The sequence below is a fragment of the Haliaeetus leucocephalus genome, unplaced genomic scaffold (assembly GCF_000737465.1).
Source record: "Haliaeetus leucocephalus isolate CR32 unplaced genomic scaffold, Haliaeetus_leucocephalus-4.0 Scaffold730, whole genome shotgun sequence".
NCBI classification, from domain to species: Eukaryota; Metazoa; Chordata; class Aves; order Accipitriformes; family Accipitridae; genus Haliaeetus; species Haliaeetus leucocephalus.
Window position 1 is genome coordinate 2997492 of NW_010973166.1, and position 19751 is coordinate 3017242.

At 46.2% G+C, this 19751-nt stretch overlaps 1 protein-coding gene across 1 annotated transcript; it reads right to left on the bottom strand.

Moving 5' to 3' along the window:
• Positions 1 to 471: 471 nt before the first annotated feature.
• COLGALT2 (collagen beta(1-O)galactosyltransferase 2) lies at positions 472 to 19344 on the bottom strand. The gene is made up of 11 exons (XM_010580687.1): positions 19235 to 19344; positions 17633 to 17750; positions 16746 to 16880; positions 12154 to 12358; positions 7092 to 7211; positions 6537 to 6613; positions 4486 to 4592; positions 3527 to 3659; positions 2053 to 2180; positions 1328 to 1534; positions 472 to 871 (listed from the first exon to the last, which is right to left on the bottom strand). Exons 1-11 carry the CDS (start codon positions 19246 to 19248, stop codon positions 595 to 597), a joined length of 1521 nt encoding a protein of 506 aa, XP_010578989.1. The 5' UTR covers positions 19249 to 19344; the 3' UTR covers positions 472 to 594.
• Positions 19345 to 19751: the final 407 nt, after the last annotated feature.

Below are 19751 nucleotides of genomic sequence, written 5' to 3' on the forward strand. Positions count from 1 at the left end.
GAGGGGAAGCCAGCAATAGTTTTCTATAGAAGTGTGATGAGGGAGAAGACACTACAGAGGAGCGCTGCTCCAGTGCACTGAACATTTTTGGAAACCATCTTGATTCTGACAGGGATCCCTTTGAAAAACAAAACCAAATAACCCAAACGCTTGCCTGCAGTTTCTCTCAGTGAAGAGGGTTATAAAAGCCTACAAAACTACAAGGAGTAAGTTACACAGCAGCCCAGTTACAGCTATCCAGAAAGGTATTAACACTTGTACACCTCTATATATTAATCTTTATAAATACAGTGTTCTACAGGAGAAACTGTAGAAAGACGTCATTCAAGGTTGTTTTTTTACAAAAGCTTGCGAGGGCTTTTGTTCAGATCTCTGCCTTTTTTCTGCCAGTCTGGAACACTTGCTCTTTTTCCTCCTTCATCTCCCACCCAGTCCTAAGTGCCTTGGTTAGTTGTCAGGTCCAACCACTGTGCTTTGCCATTTGAAGCAGTGGGAAGGAGACCACATGAAGAGCTGCTCTACAACTTTCAAGGGTAAAAAGCTAAAGTGTGAGGCAGGTTCAGCTGTCAACAGAGTCCCAGGGGAAGCGGGCAGTCATAGCTCATCCCTGGAGGACGGCACGTTGAGAGATGACTGGGAAGGCAGGGCATCCTTGTTCTGGGCATCGTTATGGATCTTGCCCTGCTGCCGGGATTTCCAGGAGTGTGTTCTGTCCCAGTCCGTTGACACGGTCTCGTTGTCCCAGATTGTAGAGGTCTCTGTGTCGCTGAGGTAGCCTGGCTGCCCTGTGTAGTGGGTGGGGTAAACAAGCAGGGGTTCTGCTGAAAAGGCTTTCAAGTCTCTGGACTCATAGTACTCCATGTACTTCGCTCTAAAGAGGAGAGAAAAATAAGCATCAGTAACAGAGTGAATGTTCATCAGTGCCACTGCTTCTAACTGTAAGATACAAGACAATCCACCGAGCAAGCAGGTCCCAGGGAGTGGAGGTAGTTGCTGGGGTGGAATCTGACTATACAGCCAGAACCAGGTGTCTCACAATCACACACAACCTATACAACCAAAGCCTCCATTACCAGAGATAGCCAAGTGTCTCAGAACCAGCCCACAAGCCCTGCATCAGGTAGGGACAACAACCCCTCTGCTGCAGGTCTGTCACCTCCTTTGACCTGTGTCAGGAGCTCTGCTGCAGACAACCAAAAAGCACGAGGAGTAGCCCTGTCCCCTGCCAGGCAGGCTACAGAAGTGAGACACACTAATATGATCTGGTTTAAAGTCATTCACAAGACCCAGCTCATGTCAACCCGAGCAACGAAGGCATCCTACTTACACAGGGTGCTTGTTGTACATGACTGGTAGAAATTCATCTACAGGCAGCATCTTGCCGAAAGGCTCAGCTCCGATGAGTTTCTGAGCCCCTTGGAAAGAGATTGCATACCCCAGGGTCCAGTACGAGTAATCAGCTTCCACCAGGTTCATGACATTGGGAACTGCTTTCTCGGGCTCCTGCACCTGCATCCTTTTCCGGCCAATGTAGCTTAAAGGGTGAAAAGACCAAGGAAATTGGAACCAAAGTGAATCTGCAGCAATTAGGACCACACGACTGTTCAGGTCAACCAGGGAAGGGCAAAGGGTCAATCCAAGGAGTAATCCCTGTGCAGGCTCACAGATTTCTATCCTGCACCACTCCCTGACACCCATGTCTTCACCCAGTGGGTGGTACAGCTGTGAAAGACTTCATTAAGGGAGCTAAGATGCCACGGTCCAAGCCTCAGGACTGAGCTGTGTCAGTTCCTCTATCACAGCAGCATCTCCAGACGCTGTTGAGACCAACCAGCACTGCCCACAAAGGGCAGTAATGGCACCCAGTGGGCATTCCAGCATCAGCCTGCCCCAGGAAGCAGATCTGTCCTCATGGGAAGAGCCACCGAGAAGTTTCTGCCACCTTGCCCTGCACTCCAGCATTAACCCGCATCTCCGACATGACACAGCAGGTGCTGCCGACCTCCCCAGCGTGCCCAGGAGTTCGCAGATGGCTGAGGGCTGGTTACTTACATAAGCTCCCAGTCTAGCTGGGCTTGTTCAATGTCATCCATCAGCTTCATGAGCTTCCTCTTAAACTGGTGTTCAAAGCGCACATCGTCCTCAATAACAAGTGTCTTCTCCAGTTCTCTGTTCACCACCTGAAACAAGAGGGTTCAGAAGTGATCACAGTGGCCCTGAAATTGCTGGGGGCCATCCTGACCTGGCACTGCCCTGTAGACCCTTTAGGTAGGGAGGCAGGAGAACCACTCCCAGATTCGCAGCTCATCTGCGAGAGACTGCAAAAGCCAGTGAGAACAGGCCTGAAATTACCCTGTGGCTGAGTACCTGCAACCTAGAAAAACCCTTCATCTGATGTTGCCCCACCTAGCACCCATGAGCTACCATCTCGCATAACCACAGCAACCACCTCCTCAGAGGAATGTGCAGCAGCTTTTGATGCCAAAGCCGTTGTTCAGAAAAACCTCTTTGTTGGAAGAAAGTGTTCCTGGAGTCTGGGAAGGAGGACAATCTAGCATATCCAAAGCCTGGCCCTGATAACTTAGAGAACACACATGCAAAGGCATCCTGCATGTAAGTTCCCATGTTATCTGACTGTTGGTGATTTAGAAGCCTCAAGCCCAAAAGCACAGCCTGCCTTCTCAGTGCTGAAGTCACTCCTGCTGGCTCTAGGCTGTTTGGATCACTGCCCTGCCCTGCTGAGAGGTGCTGCAACTAACACCTCTGAGGGCAGAGGGCTGTCTCCTTATACGTCTGGAGAGGACCCTGCAACAGGAGGTACAACCCTCACTGTTATATTTGGGCAACCGCTGCCGTTGCCCAGCCTTCTTCTAGCACCGTCTTTCTCCTTGCCTCCACATCTCACCTCACTTGAAACAATCCCTCCTGTTGATGTCAGGCTGGGTAACTCCAGCATCTGTGACCAGCACAGCACAGATCTTCTCAAGTGTCACTCCCCAGGTGACCAGGGACAGATGGAAGCTACAGCTTTTACCACCCAAACAAGATCTCTTAGCTCAGGCAACAGAGGTCCCTACTGTTAAGAATATTTATGATATGACAACTGAAAAAAGCCAACCAGCAGAGTCACTTGAACTTGCTTCAGCACAGATGCAGAACCAGGGGAAAAAAACAGAAGTTTTTTTTAACACCATTTGTTCTTCAAAACCTTCTTGCCTTTCTCCTAAGCAAGCTTGCTCCAAGCAAGCTATTGGATGCTTTACAGAAAGAGTCATGAAAATATTCTGATAAAAATTACTCAGAGCTGTTGGCAAATAGAAAGCAGAGATGAGAAAGCTGAACGCTGCATTCAAGAAAAACCCTGTCCGCAATCCCCTACAAACCAAGGAAAACAGTTCCATCCTACGCTTTCCAGAAACCTGCATTGTATTTAATGCTCTCCCCTACGACTGGCTCTGCACCTTCCTATGGTGCCTGCCCACAGCACCTTCCTGCAGGAACTCAGAGGCACCCACAAACTCCTTACCTCCTTCCAGATGTAATAGTGACTAAGGAAGCAGCCGATCTCACCCCTGGTTAATGGCCTGGAGGAATATGGGTCCCGGTAACCTGGGAGCATATCGATGCTGAGAGCTTTGAGCTGACTCGTGTTCAGTGCTCTGAGAAAGACAGAATATCTATCACCATTTTCAAAAAAAGTAAATTTGAGTCAGACACAGATGCAACACGGGAAATGCTACTGATGTTCAGAGAAAAGCTGCGTCTTGAGAAATTCCTGCACTTGTTTCGCTCAAAAACCCAGAGAAAAATTAATTTCTTGATTTACATTTCTAAATCAAGCTGGCAAATCATATCCTTAACTCTATCAACGACTTCTTGTGGGACCATCAACTTGTCAAGTGCTTGGTTGAGATTTATTTTTCTAAGAAGTCTTGATGGGTACCCCCAAGCCTCAAAGACCACTAGATGGCATGTGGATTCCTACCTCCCTGAGGCCTTTTTGCAGCTCCCAGACCAAAAATTTCTGCCTTGATTTCTCATTATAAAAAGGTCTTGACACACCTTAGAGTAAGCTTGGAAAGGGCTGTGTCAGGGTTAACAGTGTAGCACAACAGCTTTGTAGCACTAGGATGGACTATCTTCCCAGGAGATAATTGCTCTCGAACAGTTTCACTGCTGACTGCTTTTAACTGTATGCAAGTGTTACAGTTCACAGAAATCAGTATGATTTTAACCTGATTTTCATCTTAGTCCGAACCACACTGCACTGGTTCTCTCATGGAGACTGACTAATTGGAAAAGAAGGAAGAAACAGAGCAAAATTTCCCCCAAACAGACTGTTAGGTAAATAAAAGTGGTATTCACCTCTCCCCTCAGCGCACGCTTCCCCACCAGAAGGGAGGTCAGAGCATCCAGCAAGATAGCGTTAAGCAGTTATGCACAACCCACTCTTTCCAAACATCAGCAACCCCAGCTGAAACTCACTTTCCATCCACAGCCTCCACTATCTTGACTGCAATCTCCTGCTCATAGAGAGTCCGCAGCATCCGATCGCGCCTGTCTTTCCGACGCTTCAGATTGATCATGAAAATCTGAGTAGAAGAGAAAGACATCAGCCTCCTGGCTTGGGAGTGAGGAAGAAAAGGGAGACCTGATCCACTCTTCTCCAGCAGCCCCACTGGAAAAGCAGATCTTATTAAAATACCAGGTGTGGTTTTACTCCGGGTTGCTTAGAATTTGTCAAAAAATTGGGGTTGGTTTTGAGTTGAAAGGTTAGAGGGTTATTCTTTGTCTAACAACTACTTTTTATGGGTATTTTATGTCACAGGGAAAGTTGCTCTTTGAAGATGAATAAAGGTGAGAGGAGACCAGTTACAGCCAAGTCTATAATTTTCAAAGATATAGAATGTTTTTATTTATATTAAAGGCAGAGTAAAATGGCCATCTCCAGCTCCAGTCCCAGAGGAACACTGACCCACACGCTTCCTCACAATATTACCACTGCCTGTATTAGGATTATCAGTGGGGCCACCATCCAACTACAAGGACACAGCAAAGAGAGGATTTTTGTAATTACTTCAGGCACTGAAAATCCAGTGCTACCCCTGCCAGAGCAGAAAGCCTAGTAGAAAGCGAAGACCAGGAACAAAGATGTCTGGGCAGAGCTCTGTCCAAGCCTTGAGGAGACAGACTCTCTGGTAGGGAGCAGAGGACTGAAGACCTCATATGCAGGTAAACTGCAGAGGGTCAGGGATATTTTTCAGTCCCAGGCAGACAAGTACAAGTGCAGCCTTGTAGCCTGTAGAGCAAAACCTCACCCCAGTAAGAAGCGGATCAAATTCCAGCTCAGTACAAATGCAAAAATAATAAATTGGATAAATATAGTGCAGCCACAAAGGACAACATGGAAAAAACCTACACCAGCTGTGTCCTAAACACAGACACTCCAACACACATAACCAAATCAGGTTCAGACTTCATGAGTCATATAAACAGATGTAGCAGAATACACCAAGAAAACAAAGGCTCCCCTGATCACCACAACTCCCTCGGTCATGGTGCCACTGCCACCCTGGCAGCTGCATACCCAGGGGTTGCTGGCTCTGTGAATAACACGGACACTGGTTAATTAAAGCACAGCAGGTCCCTCTCCAGCCTTCTCCCCTCAATGCCTGCTCCCTCCACAATGTGAGGCAGAGTCGGGAAAGGAATTTCTGCAGGGTCCTGGGGCACTACCAGTGTCAGCAACCATCTTTCTAGTTCACTTTAACTTAAAGCCATAGCAGAAAAATGTGGTGACCAAGCAGGGCAGAGGGAGAGCCGCCACAGTAAGGAGACAGCATGCGTGATTTTCATCACTCCTGGACATACCCAGCTTGGGCTAGAACCCAGCTGTGAGCCTGGCTCCCCCAGCTGCTCCAGACTCTCCAGTGTCTCTCAGGTGACAGAAATTGTTCCCTTCTGTCACTGGAAAGCAGGAGAGGTTTCCCAAAAGACCAGTTTTTGTCACAGAACGGAAGGACTGCCAAGCTGCTCTGCAGAGTCAGATGTAGAGGAAACAGCACAAGAACTGCGGAGTTAAATAACGTGTTTTTCAGCCTCACTTCTGCTATCTCCTCCTGGCTGGATTAAAACATCCATACTATCAAGACAGGAACCCCAAAGATTTGCTGGGCGCTGCCCTTGCACACAAACCTGCACTTCTAATCAGTGGTCTTGCAGCAGGTACTAAGTGCCCGCAGACCTGACTGGCCTCATTTCTCCACAGCAAGTGCCAGAGGGAAAGAAGGCTTCCTGAGCCCGTTCCTTTCTGCTTCCTTGAGCTTGGCAGAAGTTCTCCCCAAATAAGGATGGCTATTTTCTCCTTGCCAAAAGTTTAAGTCCAAAAGATGAGTGATTGGGAAAGAACTGACTAGGTGAAAAGATAATATTTTCCAGGGGAAACAGCTGGAAGCGAAGCTACAGGGAGAACCGGGTCCTCTAAGTGATAAATAGCAAGACAAGACAAGACAATGGCAGCAGAATAGGTTCCTTACTTCATCAAATCCCATCTTGTCAGGGTTCTTCAGAGGAACAGAGACATATTGAGAGGGTTCAATGGGAGGTCGATCAACTGAAAGAGAGGAGAGATCCCAAGCATCACCCTCATGTACAAGCTGCATTGATATAACATATCTGCATGTGTTTTCATCACTGGGCCTAAAAAGCCCCAGGGAGCTGGGACATGAAATCAGTGCAGGAGTGGGTGTAGCAGAAAGCATCCATGTTGCAAAGCAGAAGCCAGTAGCCATGTGCCAGACAGACCTCATGACAAAAACGAGGTTCTGCAGCATCCTTTCCACATTGAAGATGCATTTTTGCATGTTAAAATGGGGAAGTTAAGGGGTTTTGTGAAGGGGGTTGACCTGACCGTGAAATTATTACATCCCTAGATAGAAAAACAGTGGAAATGGAAAACTGCATAACAAACAGTATCAAAGCAGTCAGATCAGGAGGCAGACTCCCAAGGGGAAGAGAGTTGGGCTGCTGGCAGGAGATCTCTACAAACATTAACTTATGGGGCTCCATCATGGCAGGGCACAGTGACTTACTCATAGCCTCAATTAGTGTGTGCACAAAGTTCTCGGTTTCTTCTTGCAGCGTCTGGTGCGATTTCAGGGGCATGGGAAGGAAACCATAGTGTTCATGGTTGCAGATGAACATCTGTATCCCTGGGGATTACAGAAAAACAGAAATTAGAGTCGTGTCTTTTACGAGTGGATTTTGCTGCTCTGTTGCTACATAGCCACAATAAAACTTAAGCCAGGACCTCAGTCCCAAGAAGTTCTGCTTCATAAGCAAACAATTCAAAAACATTACCATGCCATTTTCTGTTTTATTTAGCTGGCAGCAAAGTGGCCTGTCCTGTGAAACCAATTTCTACTTGCTCCCTAACCGAAGGGGTTTCTAACTGCAATCAGTTTTCTCCTAGGAGAGACGGAACACCCCTCTTAGACCAGAGAAAGACCTGGCCTTTGCCTTCACGCTATGAAAAGAATCCTACAGCAGAGGGCAGAACTAGCCTTTAGCAAAAGCAGTGTGTGATACACACAGCGGGACTACTGCCGATAACTGGGGAGTCCCGCAGAAACCCCCAGCCCCAAAACTCCCCCTGCACTGCTCAGACCTGGCACCTCACCTGAAAATCCCTTTACAGACCCAGAGCCAAAAGCAGGAACAGGTTTTCACCCTCTGAGTAAGCCAGCCTCAAGCGATGCCATGGCTGACAAAGGAGCCAAATGGGCTTCCACCTGCAGCTGTGCTGAAGGAGAAGCAGCAGCGATCCTGGGACATGGAGCCTCTCTCCCTGCACACACCCAGGGCTCAGCAACTGCCTCCAAACCGGGGGTGGGGGGAATGGGGCTCAAAGGTGGGGGAAAAGACACAGGTTTCAAAGCTCAGGGCAACGCTGGAAGGCTGTGCTTGTCACAAACCTGTGAGGGGTGAAGCGGTTCAGGCGCAAGGGAAGCAGTCCCACGGGATACCCCCCCTCCTCTGTGGGCAGAGGATGCCCTGTCCTGCATGCCAGGCAAAGAAGGGTGCAGGTCTATCGGAGCAGGCAGCCTTAGAGAAGGAAAAATTCAAACAAACCCAGTGTGGCTAGGGGCGACGGAAGCTTTTGTCTGAGCTTTGCAAGGCTTCTCTGTCAGACCACAATAACTACGGAGTGACTCTTCCAGGGTGGAGGAGCCAACCTGATCTGCAGCTTCAACAGCACACAGTTGGCCAAATGTGGGCCCAGGCAGTTCAGCTCCCCTGGGATCACACAGGATGAAGTTGCAAGGCCCAAGGCATCAGTATAGCTGCAGGGTCTGTTACTAGCCTAGCAAGGGATTCACTCTGGGTTTTGCAGTCAAGCATCTTCCTGCTTCTGTTTGCTTTGGCCAGAAAACAAAGACATTTTCACCTGTGTTGGCAAAGGACTTTGAGGAATATACAGGATAATCATCTCGGAAGTGCCTAGTCTACCACCAAACATGGTCCTTTCCTCTCCAGGACTAGTTTTTACAGTGGTCTGAAGATTAGAGGAAAATCCCAGAGAGAGACACCAGCAAGGAGAAAAGATGTTTTCAAACAGAAGTGGCAATGTAACATCCTTCTACTCAAAAGCTTTTGCAACTGCTTGTTCAAGGAGCTGAATCTGATGGTGTGAAACAAAGAGAAGATGCAAAGCCTTTCCTCAGAGCCTTTGCAAGAGAAGAGACCCACCCACTGCTGAGCTTGTTCAGTGGGAATGTCCCAGCAACCTGCGATCAGCAAAACACTGTTCCCTCTGGACTGACGAAGGGTTTGCTCACTATCAGCTGTAACTGCAGCAGCACTCGACCTGATGTCGTCAGGCACCACTCTCAAAAGCTACATCCAGAGGAGCCAAGGGAAAGTATCTCCACTGTTTTTCACTGAGGTCTGCTAAGGCCCTTTATTAACTAACCACAATCTGAAAGCTGCTAGAACCCATACAAAGCAGATTTAAAGAAAAATGCAAACCTATAAGCTCTCCTCCCCCCCGCCTTGTTTTTTTTAAATGAAACAAGCACAACCACCCCATTCCCTCTAGGAAATAAACGAAAAGCAGACACTACCTGGAGTGTTGATGCTTTCATGTATTAGTCCTCCTAATCCCTGGTATTTTTAGCAAAGCAGAATTGTCTGCATTCATGACCCCAGTGTTTCTACCATTTTAAGTTTTGCAAGTAAATTGCTGGCTACCCTACTTGCCAAAACACATTCAGCTGTCAGCTGCAATTTAGCTAAATGGCAGAATAAAAAATACTACCTGCTGACATTAATGGATTTGGCACTGATCTAATCAACTAATCTTATCTGGCTCACTAATCTCCGTTCTTATCTTCCGCTGGCTTAAACACAGTTAATCTGCATACATTCACGCCAGTATTTTTGTTCCTTCTGGGATAAAAGCTACTTTAAAATGGTAAATCTACCTTAAAATGGTGAGGGGGACTCACTCTCCAGCTCTGTTTTTATAATAAAATAAACAATTGCTACAAGGGACAGAAAAGCCATAGACACTTGTATTATTATTAGCCTTTGTAAGGCAGTGACCAGGATTCACAGCCATGCCCTAAACTCACAGCCTTATTTAGGCAACCTGAATTTCCCCCACATCCCTGTGACCAGACTTGCCTGCTGGCTGACTCTGGGTCCTCAGAGCCTCAGGCTGAAAGGAAGCTCAGGAGATCTGGCTGGCTAAACGCTATCTTGTGAGCGCAAGGGGCTCTACAGAGTCCACCTTTGTCAATAAAACATCCACACCGAGTTTTGTTCCGAGTCAGTACTCCCATCACAGGCCACGTCCTCTCAGCAGAAGTGGGACGGTCTTTTTGGAGCATGACAAAACAGTTGCTTCAAGCAGTAGATTCACTGTTGAAAATTGATGGTTTGATCCGAGGCATTAAGTGCAGTACTTGGCCTGGACAAAAGCCAGCATCATTTATGACTTCAGGGAAGTAAGTGAAATTACTCTGAAGAGAAGTTTACCTCAAAGTCCACACATTCTTCACATTTCTGAACCTGGATATCATCCTTTTATCCTGGGTGACAAAACTCAGCCAGGACACAAGCCAACAATCTGAGCAGATCAATGGGCCAGACTGCGGAAGCAAAGCCTTTCATGTCATGGGTCAGTCCTGGAAAAAGCTAAAGTATTCTAGGATGGAAGGAAAAAAAATGATGTGTTTGAATCCCTGAAATATCTCTTAAGCAGCTGGAGCTACTGCAATGCAGTTACCACACTCATTGGATGCTGCATTTCTGGGAGAGCTGTCAGAGGCAACAAGCTGGGCAGGTAGATTTGAAGGAGTCTGCTTTGCTATCCAGACTTAAACCTCAATTCTCTGGAGCCAATATACTGACGTCCTGACTCGGAAAGTCAGGGCCCCAAAGGTGTCCTGCAAGTTCACATCTTGCCTCTGCCTTCCAAGGGCTCTAATTTCAGCTCCCGCTGCCTCTCCTCTACCATTCATCTGTCGCATTTGATGCCCCTCATCCTCTCTTAGCTGAGTTTTAAAAAGCCCTACTTAGTCTGCCAAGACAATGCCATCTTTTTCAATGCTGTCAAGAACTTCAAACCAGAAACATCGCTAAAAGGAAACCTACAAACAGCTGGTGGCTGCTGTGCTGGTCTGGAAATGGTGGGAAAGGCAGTCTTCTCAGCCTGTCTCTTCTGTAGAAACGACTGCCAACAACAACACTTCACTTTCTCTCTGCTTGTCTGTCCCCCAAGAACAGCCCTTCCTTCTCACCCTAACTTTGCCTCTTTTACAAACAGAAGACAGGCAACACCAACTGCACATCACTCAGAGAACCCACAAACAACTTTTCCCTAATTCACCTCAGTAAGCCAGCAAACCAGTCATGAAGTTCTGAATAGAAGTGCATTTCATTGGTGCTGCTGAGGTTTCATCAGTCTCTTTTTTCCTTATAAGGCCCCAAACTTCCCCCTATTCAACGCAGCAGGGCAAAGAACAATAGAGATGGCCATTACAACCATATTCTTCCCAGGAGCCCCTTTCAGCTCTGACACTGCTACATACAGGTCTGCCACCCAGGACTTTGGTGGAGACAGAATACCCACCAGATCCACTCTGCAAAAATAAATGGGACTAAACATCCTCACCACGAGTACAAGCAGCAGTAGCAGCAGTATCATGCCCTTAAGAGACAGTGATTTCTCTGAGACACCGGGAGCTCTCTGCCAACATCAACAGCCATTCCAGACAAAGGAAGAGGACACTGAGGTTGTGATTTGGCCTGAAAGGAGCCCTGTATTTCAGGTTTAACTGAAATCCTCCCACTGACTGGTAGAAACTGATCCCAGTATCAGCTGGAGTGGTACACATTTTCTCTCTGCTGTGCCTCAAGGATCTCAAGGCAGCTCAGTGCTCGACTGGTTCTCCCAAAGCACCAATGATACAATGTCAAGTATACAGAGATTTTACTGCTCGCACACCAGCTCTAACCTCCTCTTGCCTGCAACAGATTTCCTCTCAGCACAGCCCACAGACTCACATCATTCCCCTGAAAGTTACACTGATTTTGCTTTCCAAAATAAAAAAAAAAAACAAACCCAAAACCAAACCCCCCCTACCTCTCAGACAATTCCTGCTGAGCTGCCATAAAGTGAAGCCTCATCAGCACTTTGGGTAAGCAACTTGGTTTTTGTTTTCCACAAGGGCTGCTACATTTAAGAAAGAGTCTCTTGCCCTCACCCCCTTCCTCATGGATCTCCTAGAAGTGGTGACTTCAGATACCTTACCTACAGCCTTCAGAATACCTTCCCCTCTCACAGCATTCACCTGTGTTCACTACTGTCTTGCTGTGACACAAATCAAGGGTGGATGGCACACATTTTGTCTCTGAAACACTGTCCCCATCCCAAGAACGGCTCCTGTGTCCTTTGAAGCTAGCTGTGATTCAAAACTGCATTGCCAGTCACTTGCTGCTTGTTATCCCTGACCAGATCCAAATGAGGAAAGGGAACAGGGTCTTAACTCACCACTGAAGCCAACATAGGACTTTTGGGCCTGTGAACTCAAAGTAGAGGTCTGCATGTCTCTACTAGTGAATTCTCCCCAGCAAAGGCTCCAGACATACCTGCTTGGCGACTGGAGAAGGCAAAGACCATGATATCATCAAAGCTCCAGGTGTAGTCCTGGGGGGGTGGGTAGAACATCAGCTTGGTGGAGGCCTCTTTCCTCAAGTCAATGAGGAACGTGGAATGAATCATTGGGACAGCAAAACAGCCTGTCCTCTTCCATTCCCGAATCAGGGGATAATCCAAGGTCCTTTTGTAATAGCCCTGCAATCACAATGAGGGGGCTGCTGGTTACAAGAGATTTCTGTTTCATAGATGTTTCTTAGCAGAAGCTGTCACCCTTAGCCCTCCCTAGCAGAGACAGATCAGTGCTCAATTCTCAGATTTTTAAGTGTCTCCCATTTGGAAAGGGCTCAGTTGAGTATTTAGAAACAATCTCCATCACAAAAGTTAAAGCTTGACCTTCTCTCTTCTTTTTAGCAGCTATTGGAAACCCAAGCCTTTCCATTGCAAAATTCCCTTGCAATAGAGCTTCAAACCTCAGACTGTTTTCTCCCGGCTCTTTGAAAACCATTTTTGCACATAGACTCTCAGGTCTGATCGTGGAAGCTGCTGAGCATCCATGACATCCTCCATGTTCAACAGGCACAAAGGACATTCAGTGTTTCACAGAATAGGATTGCACAATGGTTCCTCCATCCCAGGGCAAGCAGGTTTAATACTCACTGCTGAGCTCTCCCCACAGGGTCTGTCTGGGGGAGGCACTTCAGTCAGCTCATTTCTCTGTAACCACAAGCTTTGCTAGACTTCCAGCACTGTGGGTGCAACACCCGTGTTGTACAGCTCACAACTGGTTTTGCAGGTGCAATATGTCTAAAGCTATCAGATTTGGAAATAAATACACTGAATTCCTCCAGAAAGAAGATCCTAACACAGCAATTAGACACCCCGACACAGCTGATGGTTGAATCCAGAGCAGATTCTGGTCTTTACAGAAATGATGAGTCACTAAAATACATTAAAGTTACTTTTGCGTTATATTTTCCATGAGCATCCTAGCAACAGCCGAGCAAATCACTGCAGAACCACTTTACCCTGGTTTTGTGTAGAAGCATGGTGTGGTGCATTTGTCTATTTGTGTATCTGTAGAACATCCCCTCTGTCCTTCAGATACCTAGTCCATACCTAGTATGGTCAGAAGGTATCTGAAGGACAGAGCCGGTCTGATTTTCATGAAAAGGAGCAAGTGGGCAGAGACCTTACTAGCATTCCCACCAAAGTAAGGGTTAAGATATTCAGCCTTTAACAGACATCCGAGAATGCCCACAGGTGAAAGATGCTGGAAACTAATCTTTCCTCCTCCAGTCACTCACTATGGGGTTTTGGGGCTTTTCACTGCTCATAAACCATGTGTAGTCAAGAAAGACTCCAACTTGTCAGCACTATTGCTGTGCTCTCCTATGAAGGTTAGCTTTATGACAACTAAATGTTAAGCTGTCTGGAGCTGGGTTTGGCTTGCTGTTGCTCAGTGCTGAGTGTTTCAGGATGTGCTCCAGCTGTTACTCCATCCCCAAGTCCCCAGGGAGAGCAAGGCTGAGAGCATGAAGCTGTGGGACTGTGAGCACAGAAACAAGAAGCAGCAATTAAGAGAAAAGAAGAAGAAAAAAAGAAAAAAAAAAAAGTGGGATCTTTCCTTTTCATTTGACCAGTTTTTTTCACCAAATTCTGCAAGATGCATTTGCTGCTAGTTTTTTCCCCTCTCCTTTTCTCAGCTAACACTGGTAATGATGGAAATTTACTACTGGAGAGGTAACGCTAGGGCCAGGGCTGAGGCTGGTGCACACAGGCAGAGATCCACTTCAGCCTGTGGAGCAATGCTGATTTATATCAGTGGAAAACCTGGCTGTCTCAGGACCTAACCTTAAAAACTTAAAAGGACAATGCCTTCACTATGACGTTTATATCTCCATTTTAAAACAAAACCTGAAACATGTAAACACCACTCCCCCCGCCTTTCCTTATCTATATATTTGCTTCCCGAGAATTTGGGAAGTTCAAGACCTTTTCCTGCTATTTTTACTCAATTAGTTAGTCTGAACTGTGGAACTCCTTGCCATAAGATGGTGTGGATGCCCAAAAAAATAATTAAAAAAAAAAAGATTCAGACAGTGATTTCTGTAAAGAAAACCCAAAAACCAAACAAACAAAAAAATCACTGAGAACTTTAAAGACAAAGACCTTCCTCAAGAAATCAAAGAGAAGGAGATTGCCAGAGGATAAAAAGTATTTTGGAGAGGTATCATTCACTTACTTGTTTGCCATGTTCTTATACTATTGCCTAGGCATCTGCTAGTAACTGCTGCTACCAGATGGACCTTTGGTTCGACCCAGTACAGCTGTTAAGTTTTCACCCTGCCTATGGTCCCTACTTGTGTCCTTGATAACACCGGGAAGGAAGAATGATTTTTTACACCAGGTAAATAGAAGAAAGGGGGAATGGAGTTTGCTCTTCGTTTCACTCCAGCAATAATGACAATAGTTAGTACCTGGTTAGCTCTACAGAATAAATCAAGATGGCAGGGAAGGGCAGGACCATAGAGCGTCTCTAAAGCACTCCTATTCGCATGCGCTGGGGAAGCTCAAAGATGTATGTGCAGCTCAAGCTTAAACACAGTTGTCTGTGCAGTAAGGCAAGCTTGTCTTTATGAAGAAGGAAACACAAGACTCAGGGATGGAAGTAAAAAGGAATTCCTGAAGCTTTCCAGGGCCAATGTGGACAAAAAGGGAAACTTCTCAAGAGAACAAAAAACCTCTTCCTATTCTAGGAGACATGCAGCTTGGTATCCTGCCTCCTCAAAGTAGGACAAAACACATGCCAGCAGCAGACTAGAGAACAGGTCAAAAAGCTGATCTCATTATTGAGGCTTACCTGGGAGAAAAAAGCATTAACTACAGTCCCCATTTCAGCCTGAATGTCTTAGAAAGCCAATTTAGAGCTTAATCAAGAACATTTCAAAGGAAAAGAGTAAAAAAAAGGCAAAAAATGACTGTGACAATATATCTGTCCTTCTATATATTTGATTCTCTTACTAAAATCGTTTTATGGACAAGGTGATTGTACTCGGTTTGGCTGGGATGCAGTTACTTTTCTTCAGAGCAGCCCATATGGAGCTGTGGTTTAGACAGGTGACCAAAACAGTGTTGATAACACACGGATGTTTTAGCTGCTGCTGAACAGTGCTCGCACAGTATCAATGCCTTCTCTGTTTCTCACTCTGCCCCCCACAGCAAGTATGCTGGGTGTGGGCAAGAGGCTGGGAAGGGACACAGCTGGGACAGCTGACCCAAACTGACCAAAGTGATTTTCCATACCGTGTAACATCATGCTCAGCAATAACGCTGCTGGGGGAGCTTTTCCAAAGCAGCCAGCGCCCAGGGAATGGTTGGGCAACGGTCTCCTGGTGATGAGTGACTGATTTTGCATCACTTGTTTGTTTGGGTTATTTTTCCCCCCCTTCACTTATTAAACTGCCTTTATCTCAACCCATGAGGGTTGCTTTTGGGTTTCGTTGGGGTTTGGTGTTTTGGTTTTTTTTTCCTGCTTTTGCAATTCCAATTTATTCCCCCATCCCGCTGGGCAGGAGTGAGAAAGCAACTGGGTGGGGTCTTACCTACCAGCCAGGGTCAACACACCAGTGATGCGGGCCAACTTGTAAAGTGACAGCTCCACCTCGTTCTGGCTCTAAAAATAATGCTGTTTCTACTAGACAACATCTTTGTATCTGATACTTTCTGCAGTATATGTGATTTGAGAAAGTAACAGGAAACTAATTTCTAGGCTCAGCACTTCTGTCCTTTACACCAGTACCCTTTACATACACACTTCAGCATACACACTCCCTACAAGGCAAAGGGTGTTGTCCGACTACATAAATTTGTTCATATGCGAGAAAAATAACCTATACACAATGGAGAGCTGTAGAAAGAAAAGCAAATTCCTCTCAGATTAGCATTGCTATACAGAAAGCTAGTCTAAAATTATGTACCAAGAGTTTTAAGGCCATTACACAAACATATGGAACAACCTCAAATAAATTTTGGTGTGTATATCAGTATTTTTTATGTAGTTAGTGGGATTGTATCACTTCCCAGGACTTTTGGCTAAGCAAGCTCAGCTTCCTCCAGATTCAGCTTTTTTTTAAGCGAGGAATCTCAGATAAGGAAGCAAGTTTCAGCTATGTGCCTGCACACCCAATGCGGAACATGTATTGCTTTGCTCATACCTACAGCTCGGTTAGAAAACAAAGCCTGAAAAACATTTATAGACTGCAATGTCCTCTCTACCCTTATTCCCAGATTCCCTAGAAACATATGGACCTTTCCCAAAGATACCCACCCAAGATTTGGGATGCTGTCACTCAGAGAGGCGCAAGCTGAGATGACCGCATGACACCACTATGCTCAGTACATGCTAACACCACCTCTGCATGCCTCAGCTACAGCAGCTTCTTTTCAGAAGAAGGACACTACAGAAGCAGGTGGGAAAGCCCATAGAACAGAAACAATGCCCACTGCTTCACTGACACAAGGCAGGAGGCCTTTGAAAACATAGCTTGCACAGTCACCCAGCACCATTCATGTGGTCACTTGCCTGGGGGGTGATGCCACACCAGAAGTTAGAGTAGAGAGAGCGAGACTCAAGCATTGGTGCCACCAATGTCTTGTTTTCTGCTATCATCAGGTTCAGGGTTTGTGGGTTGGTCAGTAAATTATCTGCATCAATAAACTAGAGAAGGAAGAGGGGAAGAGAAAAAGAAATTTGTTATTAGATAAAATGATATGCTTCCCCTGACATTTTCTTGGGAACAAGGCAGCCAGAGGCATGAGGTATTGGCAAAAACCACAGAGCTGGTGGTTTTAATACCACAGGACATATGGCTGTTATGGGTGAACCCCACGGGGGTTGCCCCTGCACCACAGCTGTGGGATGAGAAAAGATGTGGAGCTTCCCTCCGACTCCACAGAACGTTACTCCAGCCCAGGGGCAAGGGAGCTGCGAGGGAAAATAACACTGCTGAAAATTCAGGGCAGGTTTATTTTTTGAAAAGGATCAAGAAGACTCTTAAAAACTGGCCTCACACCCTTGCCTTGTTCAGAGGCTGGGAACACCGTCATTAACTGCTGCTGTAGTCACCAAAGGCACGCATCTTTCCACAACTGTTGTGCAAAACTATTTCCCTTACATTTCATCAATAACAAGTGGGGCTTCAATCTCTGGGACCCTCGCAGGTACCTACCCACCACCAGGACTATATTCAATCCTGACCCCTGTGGAGAAAGCCTTGGGTTTACCCAGGGACTTATCTGCCCAGCTGCAAAGTCTCTTGCTCATCAGACCAAGAAATGACACACAGCATCTCACCACAAAGAGCTTTGTCTTTAGATGGAGAAGAAACTTTCTGGCAGCCCCAAGTATCAGAGTGACTACCTGAAAAGCTTTTGCCTGAGGACAGTTAATAAATCAAACCTTGCATTTACCAGGATGTAGTCTGACCACTTCTCTCGTGCAGCGCGCAGGGCAGCCTGTCGGAGTTTCATCACATGAGTGAATCGGGAGCTTGGCCAATGTTTTGGCCCAATTTCTTCTGGGTAAGACCTAGCAAAGAAAAAAAAGTGACTACAACCCACGTCTGGGCCCTATTACGCTAGTCCAAAAAAAAAAAAAAAAGTTTCCTTGCTGCCTTCTTTCCAAAAGAAAAACAGTGTTAGAGTCACCTCAGGCAACCCAGGAGAGGTTTTGAGGGAGAATGATTCCAAGTTTCGTGCTGGCATGTGTACACAGGGCACTGGAGAACAAGCAGCGCTGCACCATTTCCTGCCGACCAAGCGGCCACAAGCAAAACAGCACTACCAAAACCAGGAGTTTCTTCCACAGCAGCAGGCTCTCACCTGATGTAAGCAGAGGTTACCCCACCAAAGCGAACTGAAGCTGATTTACCTCATCTGACCCTCTGGTAGAAATTCATCTGTCCTCTGCTAGGCTTTAAGTTTAAGACTGTAAATGCAGCTTCCTTAAGCCCAGTAGAATCAACAAAGCTGAGGATGTGAAGATGAAGGCAATTTGGGTTCCCTCGGGGTCTGGGCATTATTAGTAACTGTTAACACATCCCAATAACAGCTCTTTAATCTACAAACACCCAACACCCAACCCCATGAGCCCAATCACACGAGCAAAGTTATGTGCACGTCTCTGTTTTCAGGATCAGGTCCAAAAGCAAATGCTTTATAACAAAGATGGGAGGAAACTTAGGGACAGACCCCTGTGTGGAATAAAAATTCAGGACTTTGAAACAGTGCCAGCGTAAGCCAGTGAAGGAGTTAAGAACTTCAAAAACTTTTAACAGAATTTAAAGCCACGTTTGACAGGATTAAGAAAACTCAATTCCAATTAAGGATTAGAAAAGTCAATAAAACAAGCATTCCCTGTGGGTTTGTACCACAAATGCCCCACCACTGCACTGAGGACCTTGAAAATAAAAGCAAGCCTAAAGAAAGGGGAAACAGATACACTTTTCCCTGATGGAAGAAATAGAAAACAGAACAAAACAGCTGATCTTAAAATAAATAAATAAATAGAATAAAGCAATAAAAACCCAACACACCTAACATTTCAAAGCAATGATCCTACAAGTCATGCAAAAGCATAATATACTGAATTAAATCTAGTTCTCTGGCTCAGAACTTACTGAATATTTGATGTCTTGGACAGAACTTTCAGAGACACTATGGGAATGGGTTATGGTTTCCCTGCTTCCTTGCAAATAAAGAATGACAGTTTTTATTCCCTGTAGCTTTTGATGTGATTTGTTTACCATGCAAAGAGAGCAGCTGTAGATGCTAAATAACTGAACGGAAAATTCTCTGAAGTTCTGGATGAGTTGCTTCACTGAAGTCAGAGACCTTTTTATGGGCTCCATGAGAACACAATCTTAATGGGACAGACCCCAAAACCCACCACCACCACCCCCTACATTTTAATGCATGGACATTTAGTACATCTCCTGATTTGACAACAGAAAATCTAGGAAATTTGACATATACACCAAGCAGCTTCAGTCAGCCCCTCACTGCAGTACTCACTGGGGGTCTTCCATCGGCCTCCACTCCACATCATGGTAGAGGTTCTGCACATTCTTCAGCCACTCCCTAAGGACTGCTGTGGTGTTATCAACATTGTGGTCAGTGGCCACCCTGGGAAAACGAGAGCACAAAGGAAGCCTGTTAACACAAGATTTAGGTTCTTTGCCTTTTCCCAGCTGGTAAATGAGTCAAACAGAGGCAGAACTATTTCTTATTGGCACATCCAGCTCCTGGCAGAACTCAGCACAGCTCCACAGATGTGCAAGCCCTTGCTAAGGCACACAGCAGAGCCCCACTTCCCCACAAAGGCAGAACACCCCCTTAATGCAGGCATGCTTGCACACCCCTCGCCTCTCACTGATCTCCTCCTGCCTCACAGGAATTACAGCAGCTTTATCATCAAGCGGATACAGGACTGAACTCTCTGTTCAGTTCATCCACTGGCAAAGACAAGGTAGGCCATCTCAAGATGAATGGCCCAACGTAAGGAACCGCAAAGGTCCTGTCTCTAGAAGTA